General features: G+C 50.2%; 1 protein-coding gene and 1 long non-coding RNA gene across 2 annotated transcripts in view; one reads left to right on the top strand and one right to left on the bottom strand.

Moving 5' to 3' along the window:
- Positions 1–17374: 17374 nt before the first annotated feature.
- On the bottom strand, positions 17375–20114 carry LOC141975507 (uncharacterized). Its single transcript, XR_012635942.1, has 3 exons — positions 20014–20114; positions 18837–18954; positions 17375–18140 (listed from the first exon to the last, which is right to left on the bottom strand). It is a non-coding gene; the product is annotated as an uncharacterized LOC141975507 (long non-coding RNA).
- Positions 19577–25870, top strand: part of MYBPH (myosin binding protein H) — a 26821-nt gene continuing 20527 nt past the window's right edge. The window contains exons 1-2 of the mRNA XM_074935904.1: positions 19577–20188; positions 21606–21740. Of these exons, the coding sequence (XP_074792005.1) occupies positions 20023–20188; positions 21606–21740 (301 nt within the window). The 5' untranslated portion in view covers positions 19577–20022. The remainder of the gene's footprint in view (positions 20189–21605; positions 21741–25870) is intronic.

Here is a 25870-nt window from a genome sequence, read left to right as displayed (position 1 = left end):
GAGAATGTCTCTGCCTTGAACGTCCAGCCCTTGGTTCTTGGTCTGCCTTTCTCCATTGGATTACAAAGCTTTTTAGTACCAATATTTTCTCCTCTTATTCTAGTCAATGCCTCAGGGCACTCTGACATTGCAGGGTGCAAGCCAGACCAGGGAGGGGCTGTGCCCCCCACACGCTCTGTAACCTGGGGTGCCTCCCTATGCATCGCTGCTGCAGCACCCAACCAGGGCTCCTCACGAACAGCATGCGGGTCCCAGCCTGAGTGTCTGCGTAACCACAGCTCTGGTCCAGCAGCTGTCAGCAAATACCAGCCACGCTTTGGCTCCCACCAGCCTTGGTTACTACCTGTAGGATGATCCCAACACACTCCCATGCTCGGCTTTCCCCCCCAGAATCGTGTGTTCTGCTCTGTCCAGCCCTCTCCTCAACAGTCCAGGTATATTAGATCTGTTGCTCTTCTAAGGGGATCAACATACAACAGTCTGCTGCCTTAAATGGAGTTCCCCAAACAGTTCATAACACTGGATTAGTTTGAATTACAGAATAAAGCAAGTTTATTGAACTACAAAGAGATTTTCAGTGAGTACAACTAATGAGGCATTTAAAGTCTGAAATGGTTACAAGACAAATAAAGATAAAATGCTTTCAAAATGTAACAAACTAGACTTGGTTCAAGGTGAAGTCCCTTACTGTGTGTTTTCAGCACCTTGCTGGCTAAACTCTCAGGCCAGGATCGACTCTTTCTTTGTTGTTTCAGGTGAAAAAGAGAGAGATGAATGGGGAGCGATGACTTGGGGGGTTTTTGCTCTTTGCTTTTGTAGTTCAATTATCTTTTGAAATGCATTTTCTTGAGGGCAAACCCTAGTTGAAGTTCATTCAAACAGCAAAGAAGGCGACCTGGTGGTGCAATAGGGTGCATGCTGTTTCTTCTTTCATCTATTTTCTGGAATGCAGATTTTCCTTGTCTCTTGTCTCCTCTCCCCCCCCCCCCCCCTCGCTGTCTGGGGATCCTGTTTACAACTTAAATGTAAACTGAGGTAAACACACATTCCTTTGTTTAGACCCTGCTTGACCAGTCCTTCTTAAGTGGGGCTACGGGGGCTTGAACATGTGTCTCCAACATCATTCAGTGGGAATTCGTCACTTTACATAGAATGTTGCTACCCACATTCTACCATGATATTATTGACCAGGGAGTTATTAGTTTTCAAATGATATCTCCCGAGGCATATTTTGTACCAAGATGATTACAACGGCATACAGGGTGTAAACACCAGGATGCATTTGGTCACAGGTGCTACTTCTCCTCTACAACTGCGGAAATCTTATATCACCCAATAATTCGAGTGGGAAAATGGGTGGGCACGGGGGAGCGTTTGTGTCAACCCTTGATCCTTGAGAGAGACCGTGAGGCAAGCTGGGGCCGATCTGCATCACGTGGCGAATGCCAGAGGAAAAGGAGGCATCGTGGGAGTGGCGTGATGGGGATTGCGTGCTTCTTCCCAGCCGTCCCCTTCTCCCCTTTCACTGGCACGGAACTCCCGTGGAAATATGAAGGAAAAAATACGGAGGAAGCAACGGAGAATAAAGCAGCATTCCTGCTCCACTATGGGCCCATGGTGCCTCTGGTGCCTGGCATGTTCTGCTCTACTGTTAGCCTGTATCTATGGGGTTAAGTTGGACGTTCTGGGGCCCACCATCTCCCCCCGTTACCTTCAAGCCTGAAGGAATAAAGAGCAGTTACAATAAGTGCCCGTGTTCGGGGCTGTTCCCCGTGGTGCCCTGGGCAGAGGTGAAGGGATCAGGCTGGTGAGGCAGCTGGGTAGTCCTCTGCCTCTGGGAGGCTGAATCAGCTCCACGCTTTCTGCTGAGCCATTCCATACATTTTGCTAATCCCTAAGTATTTGTTGGCATTCGCAGCACTGATTTACTGTGCATTTTGCCACAGCAAGTACTTTGCGAAAGGCCAGGCTAAGTTTACCCTGGAGCTGGGACAGGCTCAGATATCTGGCTGCACTCACTCCACCTGAGCCTCAAAACAACACAAAAAGAAAAGGAGGACTTGTGGCACCTTAGAGACTAACCAATTTATTTGAGCATAAGCTTTCGTGAGCTACAGCTCACTTCATCGGACGCATACCGTGCAAAATACAGCAGATGTTTTTATACACACAGACCATGAAAAAAATGGGTGTTTATCACGACAAAAGGTTTTCTCTCCCCCCACCCCACTCTCCTGCTGGTAATAGCTTATCTAAAGTGATCACGCTCCTTAAAATGTGTATGATAACCTGGATTAGTGCTGGAAATGGCCCACCTTGATTATCATACACATTGTAAGGAGAGTGATCACTTTAGATAAGCTATTACCAGCAGGAGAGTGGGGTGGGGGGAGAGAAAACCTTTGTAGTGATGAACACCCATTTTTTTCATGGTCTGTGTGTATAAAAACATCTGTATTTTCCACGGTATGCATCCGATGAAGTGAGCTGTAGCTCACGAAAGCTTATGCTCAAATAAATTGGTTAGTCTCTAAGGTGCCACAAGTCCTCCTTTTCTTTTTGCGAATACAGATTAACACGGCTGTTACTCTAAAACAATACAGCTTCCCAGAAACAGGGAGTGAGGAAGCAGCCCTGAGCTCCAGCCAGCAGCGCTCGGGAAAGAGGGGAGAGTGAAAGCCATGTCACGCAATAGTGTGGGGGGGTTTCAGTTTTATTCATAAATCATTAACAGCCGTTCAGGAAAATATTAACACAGCATGTGGCCTTCACCACCCTCTGCGAGTCACAGAACCTGGCACAGAAAATGAACCAGCCCCTCCCATTCCACAGCAGCTGTGGCCCCACAGGATCCTGACGGGCTGGCTGGGCTGGGAAATGAACCCAGCTTCTCACGTTCTGTGGCCCCTCTCACCCCCTGGATCCTGCAGCGTCCGTAGGCTGGGGAGTAACCCAACTCCCTCCCGTTTCCACTGCGCTTCTCTCACCAACAGGGTCCCTCAGGCTGCCTAATTCGGCAGATCTCTTCCTGCCTCCGGCACCCTGCTCCCCAGTGAGCTTTGTAGTCTGGATAATAGCTGCCTCTGTCACGTTCCACGTCCGGCTCGTAGGGGTGAAGTCAGTGCCAGTTTAAGAGTCTATAGATCCCTGGCTCAGACAGACGCAGTCCCTGGGGTCTCTGGGTCCGGTGACAGCAGAGTATCCTCAGCTCCTTGCGGAAGCCTTCGCCCACATTGACTGGGAGGGGGTACAACCTGGAGGCCTGCAGGACTGTGAGGGGGAAGCTGGAATTTCACAAACAAGGAGGCGCAAACCTCCTATAGATCCATTCCTCCAGCCCCCAGGTCAGGAAGTGGCACAGCAGGGTCAGTTGTATCAAAAGCCATGACAGACCCTGCTGTGTCAGTGTGGCCACCTCGCTCTTATCCATCTCTAGAAAGAGATCATGGGTCATCCGTATCCACACAGCCTCTGCTTCCTCCCCAGCTGACAGAGACGCCTGTTCACCGAGCCCCCAGAAGTGTGCTCAGAGCCAGGCAGAGCTCACAGTCTGAACTACATGGTTGGATGCAGGGTCGCAGTCGCTGTGTCGGTCCCAGGAGATCAGAGAGACGAGGTGGGTGAGGTGAGATCTTTTAGGGGACCAACTTCTGCTGGTGAGAGAGATGAGCTTTCCAGCTTACACAGACCCAAAGGAGAGCTCTGTGTAAGCTGAAAAGCTTGTGTCTCTCACCGACAGAAGCTGGTCCAATAAAAGATATCCCCTCACCCACCTTGTCAGTCTGAGGTACAGGCCCACAGACCTGGGTGCTACCATCAGCCAATGGGGCAGGGCTGGGGCGGGTGTGTGTGGACATGCACTGCCACTCTAAGATCACGTAGCTACTTTGACTGTTCGGGTCCCTCTAAATAACTGTATGCAAAAAGACACCTGCCCGCGCGCTGTGCATACGTGTGTGTGTAACAGAGGTGGCAGCGTACAGAAGGGTAAAAGACAGTTGGAGGCCGCCCCCTACTTCCTCTCCCACTGCTGTTTCTCTGTAGGGCTTCAGGGGAAGATGGACCACAATAAATCTGGGATCTCTAAGTGTAGCTGGATCTCCATGTAACCCTTCTGCCAGGCCAAGTTGATAGCAGCAAGGGCCGGGTTCAGTACACAGGGGTTCCCTCTCATCAAAGCAAATGCAAAACTGGCTCGAGCCCCCACCCAGTGACCTGGGAAAATCTTACACACCCCCTGGGCGCCTCAAAGAGGCAATACTTCCCCTCTCGCAAGCACAGAGTCTCGGTGTAGCAGAGAATCTTTAATAACATGAGGTGAAGGACATCAGCATTAAATTGGGGAAACACCACAACTAGTGTTCATTAACCAAACCATGAGCAAAGACCCACCCCAGCAAATTGGGCCACATCCTTTCCCTCGGGTTCTTGAGTCCCAGAACCCAAACGTCTCTTGAGTCCAGCAATCCACAAATCACCCAAAGTTCAAAAAGTCCAGCCCCAGAGTTCAAAAGTTCATCTGCAGAGTGTTACTCCCCAGTCTGGCTAAAATGTGCCTGTGTGTGGGGGAAAGAGGTAAGGGGCACCTTACGTGTCCTGAAGCTGACTGCCCCACAGGGCTCTGCTCTGCTCCGCTGTCTCACGAACAGCTCCGCTCCACCACGACCGGCTCCGCTCTGCACAGCTTGCCGTCTGACGAACACTTTGCTCCGCCATCTCATGAACAGCTCTGCTCAGCTCACCATCTCACGAACACTCCGCCGTCTCACGAATGGCTCCGCTCTGCACAGCTCACCTCGCCGTCTCACAAACACTCCGCCAGCCTATCCATGAACAGCACCACTGCACTCTGGTTCTTCCAGCTCCCCACTACTTGACACAGTGCTCAGTGATTTCAGCTCATAGTAGTGGGAGCCTTAGTGCTGGTTCACCATAAGGCCAAAGTGAATTCAGCACAGTACCTATAGCAAGACTCTTAATAGACCCAAAATTAGCTCTGCCATTCCACAGTGGAGAGAGACAGAGGTGCAACTGGTGTTTCAGGCCCTCACAAAGGGGCCCACACCACCAGGTACAAATACCTGTCTCAAACCTCTCTCCATTCACAGAGTTTTGGAACCCATGTCCCTTGCTTAGCAAGTGCTACTTAGTTGATGGTGAGTCCCTCCATCATAACAAAAGGCCAAGTACAGTTCCAAGCACAGTTCCCATAATCAGGGTAATAACAATTTATTCTTCCCGCCCCAATAACAGAGACACTGGGGATCCCACAACAGCCAAAGTGACCATTTGGGCAGCTATGGCCTCATTCTAGGCGGGATGGGTGTGCCTATGCAAATGAGATCAGCCCCTGAAGTTCTTTTCCACAACTTGCCACACCTCACCACCAGATGTCAGGGTGGAGCTCATCCTGACTCTGCTTACATCCACTTCCCAGCAATCTTCCCTAGACAGGGACGTTCTGCCCAAGGTGATGCGGGCAGAGTCTGTTCACCGCCAGATCTGTATATTGAGCCAGGGTTTAATCCCCACTTGCTGTCCCTGTTCTCCCAAAGAAGGCATTAACCAATCGTCAGAAATATCCACCCCCAAATCTCTCCATTTGCTTTAATCGGCATGAAGGACAGTCCATTTGATAGGCCATTGGTGACAAATCCCCAGACGCACTGAAAACCAGGAAAGAAAAGGCAGTTCTCCCCACGTTTTGCCCCGACACTGGTCAAAGCAGCCGGGATCTAATCACTCGTAGCTGAATCCAGTGGTTCAGTAGTTCTGTGCCTGGTCCAAAGTCCCCCTGGTTAATGAGGCTGCCCTCAGATTGGACCAGTTCTTCTTCCCTCCAGTGATGTGAATCAGCCTTTCTCCCAGAGCAGAATGTGTCTGGTTTCACATCAGACAGGAGCGGTGTTGCTCTCTGCTTTTACCCACATCTCCCATACTGTCAGTGCTCATCCCCAGCAGTGATAGTATGGGAGATACTATCCCCATCTGCTCATCCTCACTTCATCCCCCAGCTGAACTGCCCTTAATTGAACAGGCAAATTCTGAGTAGATCTGTAGATCCAGGAGACAGAGGGAGCAAAGGATTCCTCCGGGGCAAGTGAATCTTCTGGCAGCACAGAGGCACTAGAGTTGCTCCTACAGCCCCTGCCCCATGCATCCAGGCAAAGAGGGCATGGCTGGGACATGGCAACATCTGGCTGAGACCCCTTGGAGCCATGGGCACCATTCTTCTGCGGCCAAAGGAGTCTTAAAGCTACCTTTGCTTCCCTTGGGCCCACGCCAAGCCCAGCTCGCTGGCCTAGAAGCTCTAGACCTGTGTGTAACTTGCTCATGCAGTTGCTAAAAATCAGGCCTTGTATCTCAGTGAAGGTTTTGGTTTATCTTTCTCCATCCTGGGTCACATCCCTTGCCCCTGTTTGGAGGTGAATTCCTTTTGCAGCGTGAGTCAAGCACTGACTGAAAGGAAGGAGCTCCCCTTAGGGGCTTAGTCCATTGTTCTGCAATAGGGGGTTCCTTGCACCTTCCCCTGAAGCAGCTGGTGCTGGCGGCTGTCAGAGACAGGAGCCTGTGCTAGATATACTCCCAATCTGGCAACTCCTCCGTTCCCAGTGTAAGATAATTACACCCAGTGAATCCTATGCACTGCCCATGAAGTGGGTTACTGGGTAGATTCCCAAAAGAGAGAGAGAGAGCATGAGGGTTGAAGAGGAGATGCACATTAGTAACACCCCAGGGTATACAGTCCAATCAAGTGCCCAAATCACCCAATTCCTGAGCATCCCGCCCCCTCCTGGAGGAAGAGCTCTCCATCCCCACATCCCTTCCAAAACAGGATGAGGTGCCTGGAGATCCACCAGGAACCAGTCTCTGGTTGATTGACCCTGAGCATTCCAGATATCCTTGCCCCAGTTCAAGAGGTTTCTAATTAGCCGTCCTCAGCCTTTCCCCGGGATAGTCTGCTGTTTACATATCCCCTACCACAAGGCCCTGCAGTGGAGATTTCCTGGTGGAGAAGAGAGGGTGATTTACTCTATCTGGGCTTCTCCTTGTTTCTGCAGCCCCCTCTGCTTCTTTGGAGTGTTTTAATAGTTAAAAGGGGAGGGCAGCAGAGAGGGGCTTTGTGTCTGGCCCCCTGCACAGCCGTGGTTGGTCGGCAGTTCACAGGACAAGCCCCACGACGGTTGTACAGCTTGGGGATTGTGCTGAGATCCAACAGCCATTGCAAATTGCTCTGCAGAAGCAATAATATCCAGGCTGGGATTTTTCAAATTGCTCAAGAGACTCAAGAGCACATGACCCGTGAAAGGAGAACTCCAGTGTCTAGTAAGTATCCTTGTACCTTCCTTTCCTCTTGGACTTATTGCTCGGAACAGCTTGCAAAGAAGCACCATGGATATGAGGATGGGTCATTGCCAAGTAAGTGTTTAGACTTGAGGGCAATGGCTAAGGGCTCTGCAGCTCTTGGATGCTGTGGTCGCTGATACTGTTGCATTGATCCTTCCAGCCAGGACTGGACCAGTATTGCTGTGTCTGCTTCTTCAGATCTGGCCTTGGGCACTAGGGAGCAGCTCAGCTCCTTAAGGGGAAATGATAGGTTCTCTCTGTCTTCAGGGTCCTCATCTGAAGGACTCATCTGCTTCTCCTCCTTCTTCTTGTAACACCACCGGAAATGTACTTGTCACTTTAAGGGCAGAGTTCAAAGAGCTAGAGGCTGGCCACCTGCTGCGCTAACAGCTGACCCATCCACACCAACATCATCTGTTGGGACTACCCAGCAGGCTCAGTCCCCAGGAGGAACAAAACCAAGGAAGCTCGCTATGTCTTGAAGACATCCAGATGTGTCACTGACAGTGTTCCTGTGTAGACAGAAATATCGTTAATGGGATCCAATGGCTGGAAGCTGAAGTGAGACAAATTCCTACCAGAAATAAACTGCAAATTTGTAACAGTGAGTAATTAACCAAGGGAACAACCAAGGGGTGTGATGGATTCTCCATTGCTTGGAGTCTAAATCAAGACTAGAGCCAGACTTTCAAAGGTACTTAGACTCCTAACTCCCATGATTTAAATTGGAATTACGGGCCTAAATACCTTTAAAAATCCAGGCCAAGATAGTTGTCTAAAAGCTCTGCTCTAGCTCAGCCATGAGTTATGGGCTGGATGCTGAAATACCTGGATGAGGTCCTCTGGGCAGTGTTATACAGGAGGTCAAATGGTCACAATCATGAACATACACACATGCACACACGGTCACTGACAGTGAAAAACACCTGGAGCAGCCAACACTGACCCATCTCAGCAGCCAAACAGGAACTGCTCTGAGAACAAGGGGCCAAATTCTCTGCTGATATAGTACAGCAGAGAAACTGGCCCAGCAAGCAGCTATTAGAGTCCCCAGCTGCTATTTCAGGCTTGAAAGCCTCGCCTATATCAGGAGGGCAGGCCAGAGACTGAGAGGAAATTGGCATAGGGCCCAAACACTACAGTGTACAGTACCTCGGGTTCTACATACAGGCAGTGTATGGAGATGTCAGTTTCACTAGGAAGGACCTCTGTGAAGCTCAAAAGCTTGTCCCTTCCACCAACAGAAGTTGGCCCAATAAAAGATATTTCCTTACCGAACGTGTCTTTCTCATTATTTCTTCATAGCTCATCACGTGCCTCTTTCACACTGTGTATCATCAGGGAGGGCGACTGTGAAGGTGTAACTGATTTTGGGAGAAGGATTAATCCTGTGTTGTTAAGTTTTGTCTTTTAAAACCTGCATATCCATTTTACTGAGCTGATTCTAAAGCATGTCTTTATTTTGTATGCGGTGTGGCCTAAGGCAAGGATGCAACATTAATAAACATTTGCTTTGATTTATCAATAAATATCATCATAGATATATGTGCATCTGCCCAGCAATCACTAAAACTCCCCATCCTCCACTGTAAACCTGGGCTAGACTCATCAGTGGGCATCTCTTCTTCATTTGTGCAAAGGCCAGGCCAGGATTTGAGAGTGGATATTCCCAGGATGTTACAGTCGCCTCCCTATATCTGTTTGGATAGAGCTGGCGGAAACTTGGAATTTCCAATTTGTGGGAAATCTCAACATTTTGAAATTTGGGTTCATTCCAGTTTGGACTGAAACCAACATTCTTTAAATTTCCTGTGAACCGGAAATGCTGGCAAGTTTTCATTTGGGAAACACCGACCCCTGGTGTTTCCGAAACAAAAAATGCAGAGCCTGACAGTTTCAGAATGAAATCGAGATGTTGTCAGTTGTCACCGCTGCCAGACACTGAATGGCCAGGATTCTTAGGGTTTCCTGGCTCTGTAGCAGGGAACCTGGAAACCTGGGGATTCCCCGCATCCTTGGGGAATCCACCAGATGGGCTGCCCCTGAGCTATGGACCCTGGAAGGCCAGGCTACCCTGGAAACCAGGCAGGGTTCGCACTCAAGATATTTCCACAAAACATTTTGGGTTCGACAAATCGGCATTTTCCAGCTAAATTGTTTTGTCAGAAAGTTCCCCACCTGCTCCAGCTTGGGAGCTGATCTGATTTTTGAAGGCACCACAGTCTGTGCCGGTGTAACCAGCTGGGCAGTGTGTATAATATGTCCCCCTGGTGTCGGCTAAATTGGCATGCATCACACTGGGATGCTGGGAAGAAAAGTCCACTGAACTGGTTTCTCTAATTCTCTTAACATGCCAGCCCAGGTGCGAGTTGTTCTGTTGTGTGGGCAGATCTTGGGGCCATTTCTACCTGAAGGTGCCAATTCCAGAAATGAAAAGATGTGTTTTGTTTTTAGGGCTCTGGAAACCTCAGATTGGGAGCTTTATCCAGGGCTCACCTCAAACAGCTCTGCAAAAGTGATTGGTGATTTTGGGTACCTCACTCAAGGCCCCTAATTCCGATGATCAGAAAGTGCCGAGCACCCTCTCTTTCTCCCTCTGAAAATAAGGGTCCTTTCAGGTCCCTTAAATTGGGAATCCAAACTGATAAGTCACTTTTGAAAATGTAGGACTTTTCCCCCCTTAGTATCCATCTGCTGGCAGAAGGACTCATAGCATCTGTCGGAGCCAGTGTACAAAGGAGCTTGGAGATCCCATGCTGAGCATGTGAAATGTGTCCTTATTTTTGACTGGATGCACTGTTCAGAAATAAAGGAAATATTATTAAAATTATAGAACTAAACAAAACCAAAGACTGTCTCAGATGAACGAATGCTGAGAGTGGACCTGGGTGCACTGCACTACCGAGGGGCTGAAGAATAGGATACAACAGAGAGGGACACACGTCAGGCGGAACCCTATTCATTGCCCACTCTCAAGAGGGCACACCTGCCATCATTGCTTACGAGTGAGGTAAATGTCCGTGTGTGACACACAAAATGGAAAGCTTCTCTGTGTCCAAGTCCACCTGCTGTGTATCCAAGGGATTTGACTCAGCCTGCTGTGAATATCCTGATGATGCTAAGCTGGGAAATGCCTCTTCTGAGAGCCCAGGGAAACATGAAATGACAGGCACTTTGTTTGCCTTTAAGGGGTTTCTCTGGAGTGACGTTCGCTGCCAGGATCTGTGAGCCTTGTCTTTCCCCACGATCTCTCCAGAAGCGTGTAACCCTTCTGCCAGGTGGAGCCAGCAGCAACCAGGGCCGGGTTCAATATCTCAGGGTTCTTTTCCATTGATACAACATAGAGCTGGCTTGAGCCCCCACCCCGTAACCTGGGAAAATTACACACCACCACTGGGCACCTCTGAGAGGCCCTACTTCCCCCCTCACAAGCACAGAGGCTGAGTGGAGAAAATAAACTTTTAATAAAAGGCGGGAAGTAACTCAGTGTTAATTTGGGAAAACACCGCAGACAGGGTTCATAAACAGAAACCATGAGCAACAGACCCAGCCCCAAGTAAGTTGGGCAGTGTCCTTTTCCCCTCACGTTCTTGAGCCCTGCAACCCAAAAGTCCCCTTAACGTGCCCGTCCCTTCTCTGCACCCCACTCACAGTTGCTGTCCTTGGCCAGTGCGGCCCCAGAGTTCAGAGGTGCATCTGCAGAGTTCACCTCCCACCCTGGGTGAAGGTAAGGAGGCACCTTACTTGCTCCACTGCTCAGGCACTCGCTCGCCGCCCCCCCAGCTGCCCTGCTGGCCACTCACCGGGCCTTGTGGCCACTCTCTGCACCACCTGGCCACCCTGCCAACCGCCCACTGTGCCACCTCACCAGCCACTCGTTCGCCAGCCGATTGTCAGCCACCTTCTGCTGCTATGCCTCTCTGCTGTGGCCTCTGGACGTCCGTCTCTCAGAGCTCGGCTATGCTTGCATTTCATAGCGCTCTAGCTTGCTGGCTCAGGGAGGTGAAAAATCAGCCCCCCCCTCCCCCCGAGTGCAGCAAGTCGGAGCGCTTTTAAGCGCCACTGTGGACAGGCTCCAAGCGCTGGGCGCTCAGAGCTAATCCCCTCGTGGAGGTGGAGTACCAGGGGCGTGGGGAGAGCTCTCCCAGCGCTCACGCGACCACGCTCGCACTTCAAAGCGCTCCCGCGACAGCGCGTTGAAGTTCCCAGCCGTAGCCCCTTCGTGATTTTCAGCTCTTTGCAGGCTGGGCAGAAACCCTGCCCCATCTTGAGTGATTTCAGCTCTCAGTGATTTTTAGCTCTTAGCATGGCAGAAACACAGTCCCACCACACCTGGTTTTAGTGCTGATTGAGCATTTAAAATACAAAAATAAAAAGAGACTCCTAATAAAGCCTGTTTAGCGCTTTCTTTGAAGAAGGGGTGGGGGAAAAAAAGAGAAGTAGGAAACATGTTAAACCAGTCCTAGAAGAACAGTTGGAGAAAGGTCATGCATCCGACAAAGTGAGCTGTAGCCCACGAAAGCGTATGCGCAAATAAATGTGTTAGTCTCTGAGGTGCCACAAGTCCTCCTGTTCTTTTTGCGGATACAGACTAACACGGCTGCTACTCTGAAACCAGCTTTAAACAGGACTCTTATTCTCACCCATCTTATTTTCACAGGACTCTGGCATTCAAGCCCCTGACTTAATAAGGGTCTTTCAAGGGAGGGTGACCCCCTCATTTGGGACAGATTAAGCACAGTCCTGCTTCCCTGTATTCCTACAATAATTACAACATTGGTAACCATATTTCATTACCCCTATTCAGTACTAAAGTGATTTGTAACCCAACACCAGCCAACGTTGATCACTTTGACACCACTCTATCTGCTGAATATCTAAGCAGAGCAGGAGCAAACTGTATTTACATAAACACACCTAAAGTCTCTCCCCCTCCCAGCTAGCTATCAGACGATCATTCATTGAGACCCTGCTTACATGGGTATAGGTCTGACCTGATCACTGATTATAAGAAAACACGAGCCAGAGTGGGGAATAAGCGATCAGAGTGAGGTGACTTTGATAAGGTGAGGTGCGCAGACTGAAGATATCAAGCTGTAAATATCCTCTGAACCTTCTCATCAGTTATCTGGGAATATCAGATTTCTACAGAAGTGTGCTTAGGTGTTACACCTACCATCGCCTTTAATGAGGTTGTGAACACCGGATTTAGACCCCGGGTGCAAGTTGCGGATGACTTCTCTGCGTGGCAGACTGAAGCTAAACTCGTCAGAGCAGGACTGTGTCTTCTGCGCACTTTACAGTTCCACGCACAGTGTCAATGTTTAACTACTATGAATCCCTCAGAACAACCCTGCTTTCACAAGCCTCTCCCACAAGGACAAGAAAAGAGTCCTGAATTTATTCTGGGCCTTTGGTGTCACCACTTTGCTCCATGACATGAGGACACAAAGTCCTCCTGCATTTACATAATGTCATCATGACTGGTTGTCTAATTCTGGATCCATGTCAAGGTGCTGGTCTTAATCTCAGGAGCCTCAGGCTACAGCCCAGCTGTCTCAGAGATAGCTTCTATCTCCATGCACCAAGACATCAGCCGTGGTTAACAGAGATCTAAGTGCCTGACGGTCCCAGAGCGAAAGTGCTGGGGGCCCAGGCCAGATCTGGGGGAAGATACTTGGCTGTGTCATTTCCTACTGCTAAAAATCTGGATGAGCCTGACCACTTATAGGGTGCGGTAGGACTCATCCATTCGCGCGAGCCTCCTCTCAATACACTGCTTCTGAAGACAAATTTGAAGGGCCTACGATCAGTGAGAAGCGAGGACTCTGGCCCATTAAGAAAGGATTGGTGTTCTCCTTGATCATGTATCTGGCATCCAGGTGCTCTGGTGATAAGCGAACCTGTATATGGACTGAGAGGTAACACAAATGTCACAATACTAGATCCAGGTCTTCAGAGGTATTTAGGCACCTGACTCTCATTGGTTTCAATGGGAGTTAGGCACCTAAATACCTTTGAGGATCTGGACCTAAGCACCTTGGGAAAAACTGAACTGCAGGAAACAATTTTTCCCCGTTCTGCTCTAGTCCACTCTTGCCACCCTCTTGAATGATAGGGAAGCCAGAGTTGATAGGTCATTTCCAAGATGTATTCCAGAGATTCTACCGGAGGGTGCTGGGAATTAGAGTGATACCTTATCAGTTAGGTGGCACCTTTCATCTGAGACTTGCAAAGCAATTTCCAAGCAATAATTAACGAAGCCTCACAACCTCCCTGGGAGACGGGTATATATTGTTCTTAGGCCTGGCTGAAAAATCTCTTCCTAAACCATTTTCGTGGAAAATGTCCACAAGACACAGAAAATTACAATTTTTCATCAATAAACTGAATGCCTGAAAGCTGAAATATTTCAAAATGTTTCGGTTTTCAGTGAAGATTTGTATTGCTTGACCCTACTTTGGTTTGTTATGAAATATACTTAAGAAAAAGAACCAACGTTAGTCATGTTTATGAATATGGTGCAGGAAAATGGGTTTATATGATACCAGTCTCCGAAGAGCAGTTCTGTGCAGGGATGTTACACTTACCTTGTGCAGAAGGTGTGCTCCCCCAAGTTACACATTTTAGCTGGTATTATATATATGATTTTACAAGTTACACATTTCTTTACACATCACTAAAATTCAATCCATCAGCTTGTCCCAGTTCCCTAACTTGTTCTGGTCTTTCCTTCTCTTTGTTTTGGATCTTTGTTTTGGTATTGATCCATGATGGTCCTTCTCTAGCTTGTTCTAAGACATAGAACAAATGTATCTTGATTTTGACAAGTTTCCTATCTGCTTAAGTGAAATGCTTACTTCAGCAAATCTAAGGTGTTATTGGATACTTAGCATAAGTGAATGGGATTTTGATACAGGCCTGTTTATGCTATATCACTGTTATAATATTTGTGATTAATGTTGTTGGTGCTTAATGTATACTAATATGTATATAGATGGTGCAGATAATATGTATTATTGATATATATTTATGTTAGCCAGCATATATAGTCAACAAGGCCACTGCTTGCTGTCTGGTTTGTTGTAGTCAAGGTGATACTTTTGCCAATTTAATATATGAATTAGTGGTGAGAACCCTTTATATGTAATTTAAAGTGTTTTAACAAACGGTGTAAGCGGCAATACATAATTACCACAGCTAAAACGAATCCACCTTGTAACACAAGCAAAGCCTTAAACACAACTTCATCCAAGTGCAGGAAATCAGCATGTCGAGATCCCCACTATGGACCAAGTTACTCGAGGCCTGTTTTGCCTTGTGCATGTTATTGCTAATGTGAATAATGTGTGTGGCTTTTTTGGCTAGTCATGTTTTAAAGTGATTAATACGGACATTAAAACTGGTAGGTAAATGTTAACTTCGTTTTGGTATTGAGCTTACTTCGGATAACAGATTTGTTTTGAAAAACTGGGAAAGGCGTTATGAGTGTGTTCCAAAGGCTCGTACATGAGGAGCAAAACAGAAATCTGGAGTAGTGACATTACAAGTGACATTTCTCGTCATTAGTTACTACACAGTACTGTCTATTCATGTTATAGGTCACCCTTCCCGCTGACGTTTACCATTTGGTAAGCTTTACTGGGCAGGAGATAGGAGCGTCGAGCGTCTCTGTCTCCGATGCTGGGCTGAGCCTTTCTGGAGTTGTGATGTTAAAAACATCCCTGGCATAAGAAGCTGTGTGGGGTGCTTATCAGGTGTGCGTTGGTGCATGATACACCACTAGTTGACGTAGATTCAGCTGTTTTTGTAGATAATGCCGTCCAGTTCAGTGTAGATACTGCTGAATGGACAGTACCCAATTTATTAAATATTGCGGTGCCAGGATCCAATATCGGTAGTGATACCGTAAGAGAAGTGTACATGGAACCAGATGCTAAGCAAGATTGTTTTGAATAACATGTGCCTTAATTAGGATGTCATGTTACTGACCTCAGATGGTTCTTAAAGGGAATTTGGTTACATGCTTTAACACACTGTCAGTTAGCTAGAGTTTTTATCAATTAGCTAACTGTTTATTGTTAATAAGGTTGGGCAATTTTCCTTTTTCAGTGTTTTCTAACGAGCTGGTTATGGGAGTTACACAGTAAGTGGTACATATAATTTCCCTACCATGATTTCCCCTTGCCTTTAGGTTGTTTACTGTAAATAATGTATTAATTTGTACTTGTGTTTTTACAGTTTAGCATATTGCATATTGTAAATGGTGTACCATTTCTTAGTGGCCAGGCCGTCAGTACCATACAATGGTTTCCACTGCCTGGTGGTCAAAATAGTTCATGATTTATATCTATCTATTATATCTATCTATCTATTACCCCTGTTTCAAGAAGATATTTAGATTTAGATCATCTTGAAATGTAGCCAAGAATTTCGTCTGGATTTTGGAGTGTTCTACAGTATTTTGAAAGATACCAGACTGTGAAATAGTTTTTTGACCAGCCCTTGAGTTTTGTGCTCATTTCTGATAAGATGCTATCATATTAATTAATCAAGAAATATGCAGTAATGATACATTTGTTTTTACGCAGTAAAGAAATTTCGCCATATTTTAGTGAGAAAGATTTAAAACCACAGGTATATCCGTGAACTTACTTTGCTTAATAATATACAGTTTAAATAACAGTTTGACCTGGCCCGGCTATTGGTTTTTATAATGTTTCTATAGTTGATCGCATCCTCGTTTGTCCATGTATAGTAAGCAGAAGTGTAGTGGACCAGTCTGTTATTTATAACACACTTAAAAAAATATTTTCAACATGGCAGGTTTTTTCCACTCTGTACTGATATTTCCTGGTGTTTGTGGTCTGTGGGATGCACTCTTAAATAGCTTAAGTTGGTTAACAGGATATATTGTTTGTTTGTTTGTTTGTCTGGTGTTACATTTCCCTTGTTTTTAGTAACCCGAGTGTATACACAGATTAATTTAGTTTATTTACAATATAATACGGCTCAAGTCATTTATAACACAAGCTGTGCTTTGGTACAGCATATGAGAGAAAAATGACCTGTTTTTTCACTCTTTATCCCCCCCCCCCCCTTTGTTAAAATATATTTTTGCTTTTTATTCTGATTTTTCAATTCTTTAGCATAACTAGACATGTTTTAGGTGCTTTTGCAGTTTTTGCAAAGACATTTATTTTTAACTTGTGCATTACTAGTGTTCCATAATAAACATGGGTGCACTCTTCTTGGACGTGATTTTGAGTTGTAGTCAAGGGAGGGGCACCAACCACCCTCCACAGCACCTTCTGTCCCAGCCCCGCAACCCTAATCCCAGCCTGGTGAGAGGGGAGGCCCTGGGTGGTGGTGGTGGTCTGGAGAGCTAGCCCACTCCTCACTCACCCCACAGCAGCAGCTCCTGTTCATTGGGTCTAGGCTTAGCTCCCTGCACCCGGCGTCCTGACCTGGTGCATGGGGTCACAGTGCCACTCAAGTTTGGCACCCTTGGTTTCATGATTTCTGGGGGTGGAAAGGAACCCAGGCTAAACCCACGCCTGCATCTAACACAGCAAAAAATAGCAGAAATGCTGAAGGAAATCTGAGTCAGGCCCAGAGCCTCAATGGACATTATGAGCCTAAATACCCTTGTGGATCTATCTGGGCCTCAGACCCACTTCCTTCCTAGCTTGTGAAAGTGACTTGACAACAGCTAGGACTACTACTAACAGATATTGTCAAGACCCCTTTTCAGACGGGTCTGTGCATGTGGTATCCAACTGGTACCCAAGAAGCCATCTCTTGATTTAACAGACATTACCTGCTACTGCCTGGTATCCTTCTTACTTTTGAATATAGTAACTGAAAAACCAGCAAAGAGCCATTTACAACTACACCGGTGTTCTAGATCCCTCCGGGCTGGGATGTGGAGTGACAATAATGCTGGCCACGCTGCTGAATGGACAGAGGGCGAATGACCCTGGACTGTGGTCAGAATGTCCATATCCGTATTAGTGGATCTCTCGGTGGTTTTGGATGCTAATGATCATGATCAATTACTCTCCTGGCGTGAAGCTAAAGCAGGAGTTAACAGAAAAGTGCCCAGATGGGCCCAACCCTTTCTTTCTGCAGTTCCTAGAGAACAGTGAATACCTTGTGGAGTTCCACCTGATTCTGTTCTTTTCCTCATCCTATTTAACATCTCCACGCGGCCACGGCGGGATCACGAGATATCATGGACACATCGGCAGGTGAGCGCTGTGCTGGAGAATGCAAATACTGGAAATACTGGAAGTGCCAGCAGATGCTGTTCTGGCTCCCCATAAAAGTATCGGAACGACGTCCTGGAAGGTTTTGGCAGGAGTCAAGGACTGAGTCTCAAGTGCCGGCAACATGCAGATTACACGTCGTTTAACATATCATTTACGTCTGCCACTGTGAATGCTCCTGTCTCTCAGCAGGCCCAGTGCCCGGCTGACATTGGCACCTGGATGGTTGGCGGTTGGCTGAAACTAAACCTGGTGACTGAAGAGGGAAACATTCGGAAGATCTGGCCACCGCTATAACTTTGCCCTCTCTTGAGTCTGCTTTCAGATGGTCAGAGCAGTGTGCAGCCTGGGGCCTTCTGGACCTTGCGCTGCTGATGTTGGATACTCAGATGACTACAGTGGCTAAAAATGTCTCCTCCACGGCGCAGCTGCCCAGAGCTTGTCGCTCTCCTTGCAGATGCTGACTAGGCCGCAGTGTTCTACGCTTTCATGCCCTCCCTCTTGGATTACTGCAACTCACCCCACCTAGGAATGAGCCCCCCCAACATTAAAAATGCTTTAATTAGTCCAGCATGCCCATCTCCTCAGCCAGATGGGCTGCTGCGAGAACATCACCCTGGTGCACTGCTCCCTATACCCCAGAGTGGCTTAGATTCAGGCTTTAATACCCTCCAGATAACTGGCCCAAGCCTGCCTCTCTGCAGCCATGATCTCCCTAGGCAGGCAGGTTTCTCAGGGACTATGAAATCGTGCGCCCCCAGGGCAAAGCCCACCAGGGCAGCGGACAGAGCTTTCTCTGCAGCTGGTCCAGAAGGGTGGAAACAGATACCATAAAACTTTTCCCTGGCCATAACATAGACAACTACAAATGTGGAGAAAGAGGAGAAAACTTTCTGGCTGCCTCAGGGAAAGGTAGGGAGGAAAAGAGACCACATGGGGCCTTTATTCAGTGGTGATGACACTTCTGTTAGGCACTGGCATGCAGAGATGAGTGTGGTAAAAATGGAGAGAGAGAGAGAGAGAGAGAGAGAGAGAACAAAGAGTGCTTAATCCATCAGTGCTATTCTTGCTTTGTGGGTGAATTTGATATAACTTGAGTGGACTTTATTTCTGTTAAAAGAACAAAGCCTCCTCCCCTCTTGGCCCACAGGCAGCTGGACAGAGTAACCCCTGCTCCCATGTCCACTAGACCCTGTTGGGAAGGAGGGGGCACCTGCTCACCTTGTTTGCAACCCAAGATGACTAATATGGATGCCAGGGACTCAGGAAGTGCCAGGCGGGAGCAGATGAGTCACTCATGGAATTCAGGTTTCAGAATAGCAGCTGTGTTAGTCTGTATCTGCAAAAAGAACAGGAGGACTTGTGGCATCTTAGAGACTAACACATTTATTTGAGCATGAGCTTTCGTGGGCCCCAGCCCACTTCATCGGATGCATAGAATGGAACACATAGTAAGAAGATATATATATATACATCCAGAGAAGGTGGAAGTTGCCATACAAACTGTGAGAGGTTAATTAATTAAGATGAGCTATTATCAGCAGGAGAAAAAAACTTTTGTAGTGATACTCAAGATGGCCCATTTAGACAGTTGACAAGAAGGTGTGAGGATACTTAACAGGGTAGGTCAGGGGGTGACTCAGGGAGTGGGGGTCAGGGTAGGTCAGGGGGATGACTCAGGGAGTGGGGGTCAGGGGAGGTCATGGGGGTCAGGGAGTGGGGGGTGACTCAGGGAGTGGGGGTCGGGGGGGGTGACTCTGGGAATGGGGGTCAGGGGAGCGGTACCCACAGCCGGCTCACTTTAGGAGACTCTGTGGCCATCGGGTTTGGGGAGCGCCCCGCTCTTCCCTGGGGGCGCTGGGGGCCCGCTGCGGGGCGGCGGCGCACTGGGCCGGTCCCGGGCGGGCGGAGTCAGGAGCCCCGCAGCTCCGGGCCAGGCCGGGGGCCGGGTGGGGGGAGTCGGGGACGCGCAGCTCCCGGGCGGCTATTCCTGGCGGCGGCCCCCACCCGCGGCAGGGGGCTGCGGGGAGGTGACAGGTGGCAGCCGGAGCCTATAAAAATTCCCGAGCCTCCAGCGACTCACAGACCCGGTCTCCTCGCGCGGAGCCCCCCTCAGATCCGGAGCAGAGACCCGGTCCCAGCCGGAGCGGACCCCCCAGATCCGGAGCAGAGACCCGGTAACAGCTGGAGCGGACCCCCCAGATCCGGAGCAGAGACCCGGTCCCAGCCGGAGCGGTGCCCCCGGATCCGGAGCAGAGACCCGGTCCCAGGCGGTGCGGTGCCCCCGGATCCGGAGCAGAGACCCGGTCCCAGGCGGTGCGGTGCCCCCAGATCCGGAGCAGACACCCGGTCCCATCCGGGCAGAGCCCTCTTCCCCCCTAGAGCGGAGCCCACAGACCTTACGGTCATGCCCAGCAAAGAACCAGACCCAGAGCTGGCCCAGGCGACCCCAGCAGCCGAACCGGCCGAAACCCGGGCAGCAGAAGCGGCTCCCGCTTCGCCAGCAGGGGGCGCCCTGCCGCCTGAGCCCCAGCCCCCGGCCGCTGCTCCGGAGCGCGGGGAGCCTAAAGCAGGTGAAGGGGGGCTGGGAGGGTGCGAACAGGGATCTGATCAGAGAGGAGCGTCTGTGCAGGGGGAGCCAGGCGGACCTGGGAGCCCATCCTCGGGGTTCGGGGTGGGTAGGGGGAGGCTGGGGTGCAAAGAGGGGAGGAGGTTAGGCTGGTGGGGGGAGGGGTGTATTTAGGGGGATAGGGTGGGCAGAGGGAGGCTGGGGGTGCAAAGAGGGGAGGAGGTTAGGCTGGTGGGGGAGGGGTGTATTTAGGGGATGGGGTGGGCAGGGGGAGTCTGGGGGTGCAAAGAGGGGAGGAGGTTAGGCTGGCAGGGGGAGGGGATGTATTTAGGGGATAGGGTAGGCAGCGGGAGGCTGAGGTGCTCAAAAGTATGACAGGGTTCCAAAGGAGCTGGATAAGTCCATGGAGGACAGGTCCATCAATGGCTATTAGCCAAGATTGTCAGGGACACACTCCATGCTCTGGGTGTCCCAAAACCTCCAACTGGACAGCAGGGGATGGTTCACTCATTAATTGCCCTGTTCTGCTCATTCCCTTTGAAGTACCTGGCCCTGTCTGTCAGAGACAGGATACTGGGCTAGACGGACCATTGGTCTGACCTGGTATTGCCCCTCTTACGTTGATAGATATCTGGGAGTAGGGAGGTGGGCAGTGTAGGCTGGGGGGTGTGAATTGGGGGATGGGGGTGGGTGGAGAGGCTGGGGGTGTATTGGGAGGCTGGGATGGGCAGGGGAGGCTGGGATGTGTGTGTCTGGGTGCATGGGTGTGGGCAAGGGGCTGAGATGGGTGTATTGGGTGCTGGGGGGGCAGAGGGGAATGGGGTGAGTGTGTGGGGCTGGGCTGGGTGTGTTTTGGGTCATGGGGAAGCTGGTGGGTGCATTTAGGAGGGAATGGGTTGGGTAGGGGAAACTGGGGTGGGTGTATTTGGGTGGATGGGGGTGGGCGAGGGAGGCTGGGGTGGGTTTCTCAGGGGATAGGCAGGGGAGGCTGGGGTGGGTGTCTTGTGGGGGTTGGGTGGGGAAGGCTGAGGTGGGTGTCCATGGATGGATAGGGGGCCAGGGGAGGCTGGGGTGGGTGTCTCAGTGTCTTGTGGGGGGTGGGTGAGGGAGGCTGGGGTGGGTGTCTTGGGGGGTGGGTGGGGGAGGCTGAGGTGGGTGTCGATGGGTGGATGGGGGGCTAGGGGAGGCTGGGGTGGGTGTCTGGGGTGGGTATCTCTGGGTGGATGGAGTGGGCAGGGGAGGCTGGGGTGGGAGTCCCGGGGTGGTGGTGGGAGGCTGGGGTGGTGGTGGGAGGCTGTGGTGGGAGTGTGTTAGGCACTTGGGGAATGCATTGAGAGGCTGTGTGTGGCGAACAGGCCTAGCCAGAGGGGTTGTGTCAGTGGGGGTTCTGTGTCTTTCTAACATGTCTGTGTTTGTTACAGAGCCGCCCAGCTGCCCATTGCACCTGGCAGTGGAGGACGTGAATGATAACTCGGTGTCCCTGACATGGAAGGCCCCAGAGCAGGCGGGCTCCACTGGCCTGGATGGATACCTGGTGGAGTGCTGTAGAGATGGAAGTAGGCTTGAGCTTTACTCCTTTATAAGCATGAAGAGCTGTGTGTTAATGGGGAAGATCGTGTGACACACTGACTGAGTGTGTCATGTCCCTGACTCATGGACAGGCCACACAGGGGAGGAGCTGGTTGAAAACCAGCAAAACATTTTTGTGTAAAATTTCTTTTTGCTTTGAAAGTTCCAAATAAGTAACAATTGGCCAGCTGTCTATAGAGGATAGGAGCTTCCTATTGCTGCCAGATAGTGGGTTGATGCCAATAGCTCCACGGGAAGAGGGCCATGCTTTTGGTGCTGAAGGCCACAGGTTTAATGTCCAGTGACGACCTGTAGAGGAAGCGTTGCTCCCATGGGATAAAGGGACTTGATTATGTCGATAAGTAGCTACACGGGGAACATATTTTTAATACTGGGCTCTTCAGTCTAGCAGAGGAAGGTCTAACACAATCCAATGGCTGGAGGTTGAAGCTAGACAAATTCAATCTGGAAATTAGGTGTATAGTTTTAATGGCAAGGGTAATTAACCATTGGGACAATTTACTGTGGGTCGTGGTGGATTCTGCATGGCTGACCATTTTAAAATCACGATAGGATGTCTTTCTAAAAGTTCTGCTCTAGGAATTATACTGGGGCAGATCTCTGGCCTGTATTATACCAGAGGTCAGACTGGATGATCACAGCAGTCCCTTCTGGCCTTGGAATCTGTGAATCTATGAACCCAAGTCCCTCTTCCTGAGCTGCATACTGGAGTCAGGAGACAGCGGTGGGAACAGCAGGGTGGTTCCTTGTCCTATGTTGGGGTCTCTGAACATCTGAATCACTACATATGAATGTGGATCTGGGTGCCAGAAAGCCATAAAAACATCAGGAGGAGGAAAAAGTTTGCAGAGGAACAGGAAGGGGTGGGGGGCTAGGGCCAAATGGAGGGGCACTAAGAAGGTCAGTCCCATATTTTCAAACTTGTGTACTTCACTTCAGGGCCCTGTGGCCCAGATCCTCAAAGGTATTTAGGCACCTGATTCCCATTGATTTCATTGGACATTAGGTGCCTAAATCCTTTTGAGGATATAGGTCTGTGTCTCTATTTTGTCTCCTAAATAAATGACCTGATTTTCAGTGGTCTATTGAAATCAGCAGGTATTGCGGTTGTTCAGTGCCTCTGAAAAGCAGTTCATATATTTAGGTGCCTATATATAGACATAGATCCCTAATTTGAGGCACCGAATTTTGAACATGTTGGCGTTATGTTTGATCAGCAGGTGCAATATATTTTGGCTTCAGACTCAGGATGATTGGTGAGGGGGTGGAGATGGGCAGGGAGAGGGGAAATATTTAATCCTCATGGACCTGAAAGGAAATGTAAGGATTAGGAAGAGAGGGTTGGGGAGAGCTGGCAAGTCATGCTTGGCTGAAGCTGTAGGTGTTGGTTCCTGGGTTGAGGACTGGTGGTGAGCTGGATGGTGGCAAACTGGATTGGACGAGGCTAGTGAAACTTGGTGGGCTGGTGGCAGCTGGCAGGCTCTGGTTGGCAAGTTGATGGTCTCTGATTAGCCCACTGGTTGCTTTGCTGGTTGATGGAATAGGGCAGGCTAGGGAGGGAGACCTTATCGGCTGGTGGCATTTGGCAAGTTCTCATTGGGGCCACTGGCAGGCGTCGGCTGGCTGATTCTTTGGGGCTGATCCCTGGCTGGTGGCAGGATTTGCTCCATCGTGTTTTTCAGACTGGTGGTTGGGGGATGGTTGGGGATTCCCCATTTGCATTTGTTGGTGGCTTGAGTTTTGGAGGATGCTGGGGAGCTGTGGCTGGGTTTGTCGGTGGGAGCTGGATGTGTGGCGCGGTTCCTGAGCCTGGCAGGGCTGTGTGAGCAGGATGCTATGTGAATCTTTGGTTGTTCAGTTGGATAGTGGGGGTCCCTGATGTCTGGTTGCAGCAGACCCTGGTTGGTGGCTTTGGGGCAGAGTGCTAGCCATAGCTGGCTGATACGGAGAGGTTTACGGGCACTGGCTGGCTTGGGGTAGCCCATGAGCCTTGGTAGGATGGGAAGCTGCCTTACTGGAGGTTACATCACCACCAGCCCCTAACACTGAACTGTGTAGCGAAGGAGGAAAAAGTGCTTCCCAACCTGGCACTCCCAAGTCTGGTGCTAAACCAAGCACCTGTTTGGACAGAGCTGGGCTAATATCCAGTCTGTTATGATCCTTGATTGTATAGGGCCTGGTTAGTTGGTAAGGGTGCCCTAGCCATCTGGCAGTGGGTAGCTCTTGCGCCCTGGCTAGCTAGTTGGATCTGGGCTGTTGGTTGGTTGGGGCCGGCATGAGAGTTTTGGCTGGTTGGAAAGTTTTGGCTGATGCACAGACCTTGCTGGTGGTTAGGGGTGGAAGGGAGGGCTTGTGACCCTCGCTTCTTTGGGTGCTGAGGCAAGCTAGCTCTGGGGGGCTGCTTTGGGGGGGACGGACTGGTGGGTCTTGAGGACTTCTTCCAGGGCATGGATGTTTCTGGTTGGATGGCATGGCTGGCCATCCTTACTTTGATTGACTTTTGGAGGCTCCCAAGCCTTGGCTGTCTAGCATGTTAGAGGCATTGTGCTCCCAAGCTGTGGCTGGTTGAAGGCAGCTGATTAGCTCTGGCTGAGGTTGGCTAGCAAGCCCTAGTTAGTGTTTAGCGGATGGTAGAGGAGTCCTACCTCTTGCTTGTTTTGGTGCAGCTGCCAAGCCCTGGTCAGGAAGCCCCGGTGAGTTGGCTTGGGGAGGCCAGGGCATGTAGATTGTTTGTTCGGGTGGCTGACAAGCCCTGCTATGTGGCTGTCAACTCACCAGCAACTCGTGGTGTTGCCTGCTACGCTACTGACTCACCAGAGGCTCAGTGGGAACGCACAAAGCGGAGTAGGATGGAGCCTGAGGCTCGCAGCTGTACGGTCCCGAGGGGGAAGCAGCAGTGCACTAGCTTCTGTGCAGCTCCTGAAAGTGCAAAGTTCCCCACTTGAGGGCCATTCCCCTTCTGCAGGCTCTTCCCCACTGGGACACTGGATGGCACGCCAGTTTTCTCTCTGAGAGGCTGATAAGTACGAATGAGCTGGCTGGTGGGGATGGCTAATGAGCTCTGGTTGGTTGGTGGATCGGAGGGGGCTGGTGAGTGTTGGTTGGCTGGGGCCGAGCGTTGGGTGAACAGTTCAGAACGAGCAATTTATTCAGTGAGTTTCGCCCCTTTTTCCTGTTTGAAAGGTGTCTGCTGTTCCGGATTGTTTGATGGATATTTTGTGTGAGTAAATTTCAGCCTGCATGAGCACTCCTTCGAGTATCTGATATTCACCGTTCCATAGTCACACTGTGCAAATGGTCACCTCTAGCCGCATGGCATTGTTTCTGTTCCCTGACTGGATAACCTGACCTTTGTAACTTTCTGCTGCCTTTGCCTGAATCAAAGCAGGTGTTGCAATGCAGTGGCATTTGGCTCTGAGCCTAGTGTAAAGGGACTGTTGGCCCCTTACCGACATTCAGTGGGGGTGTTTTGGTTGCTAGCTCCCAGTACTAAAAGGGGGAAGGGTCTATGGCAAATCAGGACCCTGAGACTGACAGTCCCCAGGAACAATGGGGAGAGGCCAATGCTCCAGGTCAGCCTCAATGACAGGACCGGCAGGCTAATCAGGGAGTCAGGAGGCCAGGGAGGTCCCGTCCACCGTGTGAGCTGGAATTGCCTGGGTCAGACAGAGTGGGGCCGAGCTGAGGAGAAAGCAGGGGCCCAAGTTGAGCTGGGGAGCAGAGCTGGGCCAGATCCAGAGGGACCAGAAAAGCAGCCCAGAGAGAGCAGACCCTGTCCTGGGAGCAGAGCTGCAGCCCCAAAGCCAGAGGCCCAGCCCAGAGAGAGCAGACTTGCCCTGGGAGCAGAGCTGCAGCAACCAGAGCCAGAGGGGCCAGAAAAGCAGCCCAGGAAGCAGGTCAGTGCTGGGAGCAGAGTCACAGAAGCAGCCTGCAGAGCAGACCTGTCCTGGGAGCAGAGCCGCAGCAACCAGAGCCAGAGGGGCCAGAGCAGCAGCCCCGGGAGCTGGAGGCAGAGCTGCAGCCGTGCTGAGACCGAGTGGTGGAGCTGGGGCTGGAGCAGTCCGGAGCCGGGTGTGATGAGCAGCTGGGGAGAGCG

Source organism: Natator depressus, chromosome 21, assembly GCF_965152275.1.
Source record: "Natator depressus isolate rNatDep1 chromosome 21, rNatDep2.hap1, whole genome shotgun sequence".
NCBI lineage: Eukaryota > Metazoa > Chordata > Testudines > Cheloniidae > Natator > Natator depressus.
This window is presented reverse-complemented; position numbering and strand designations above follow the sequence as displayed.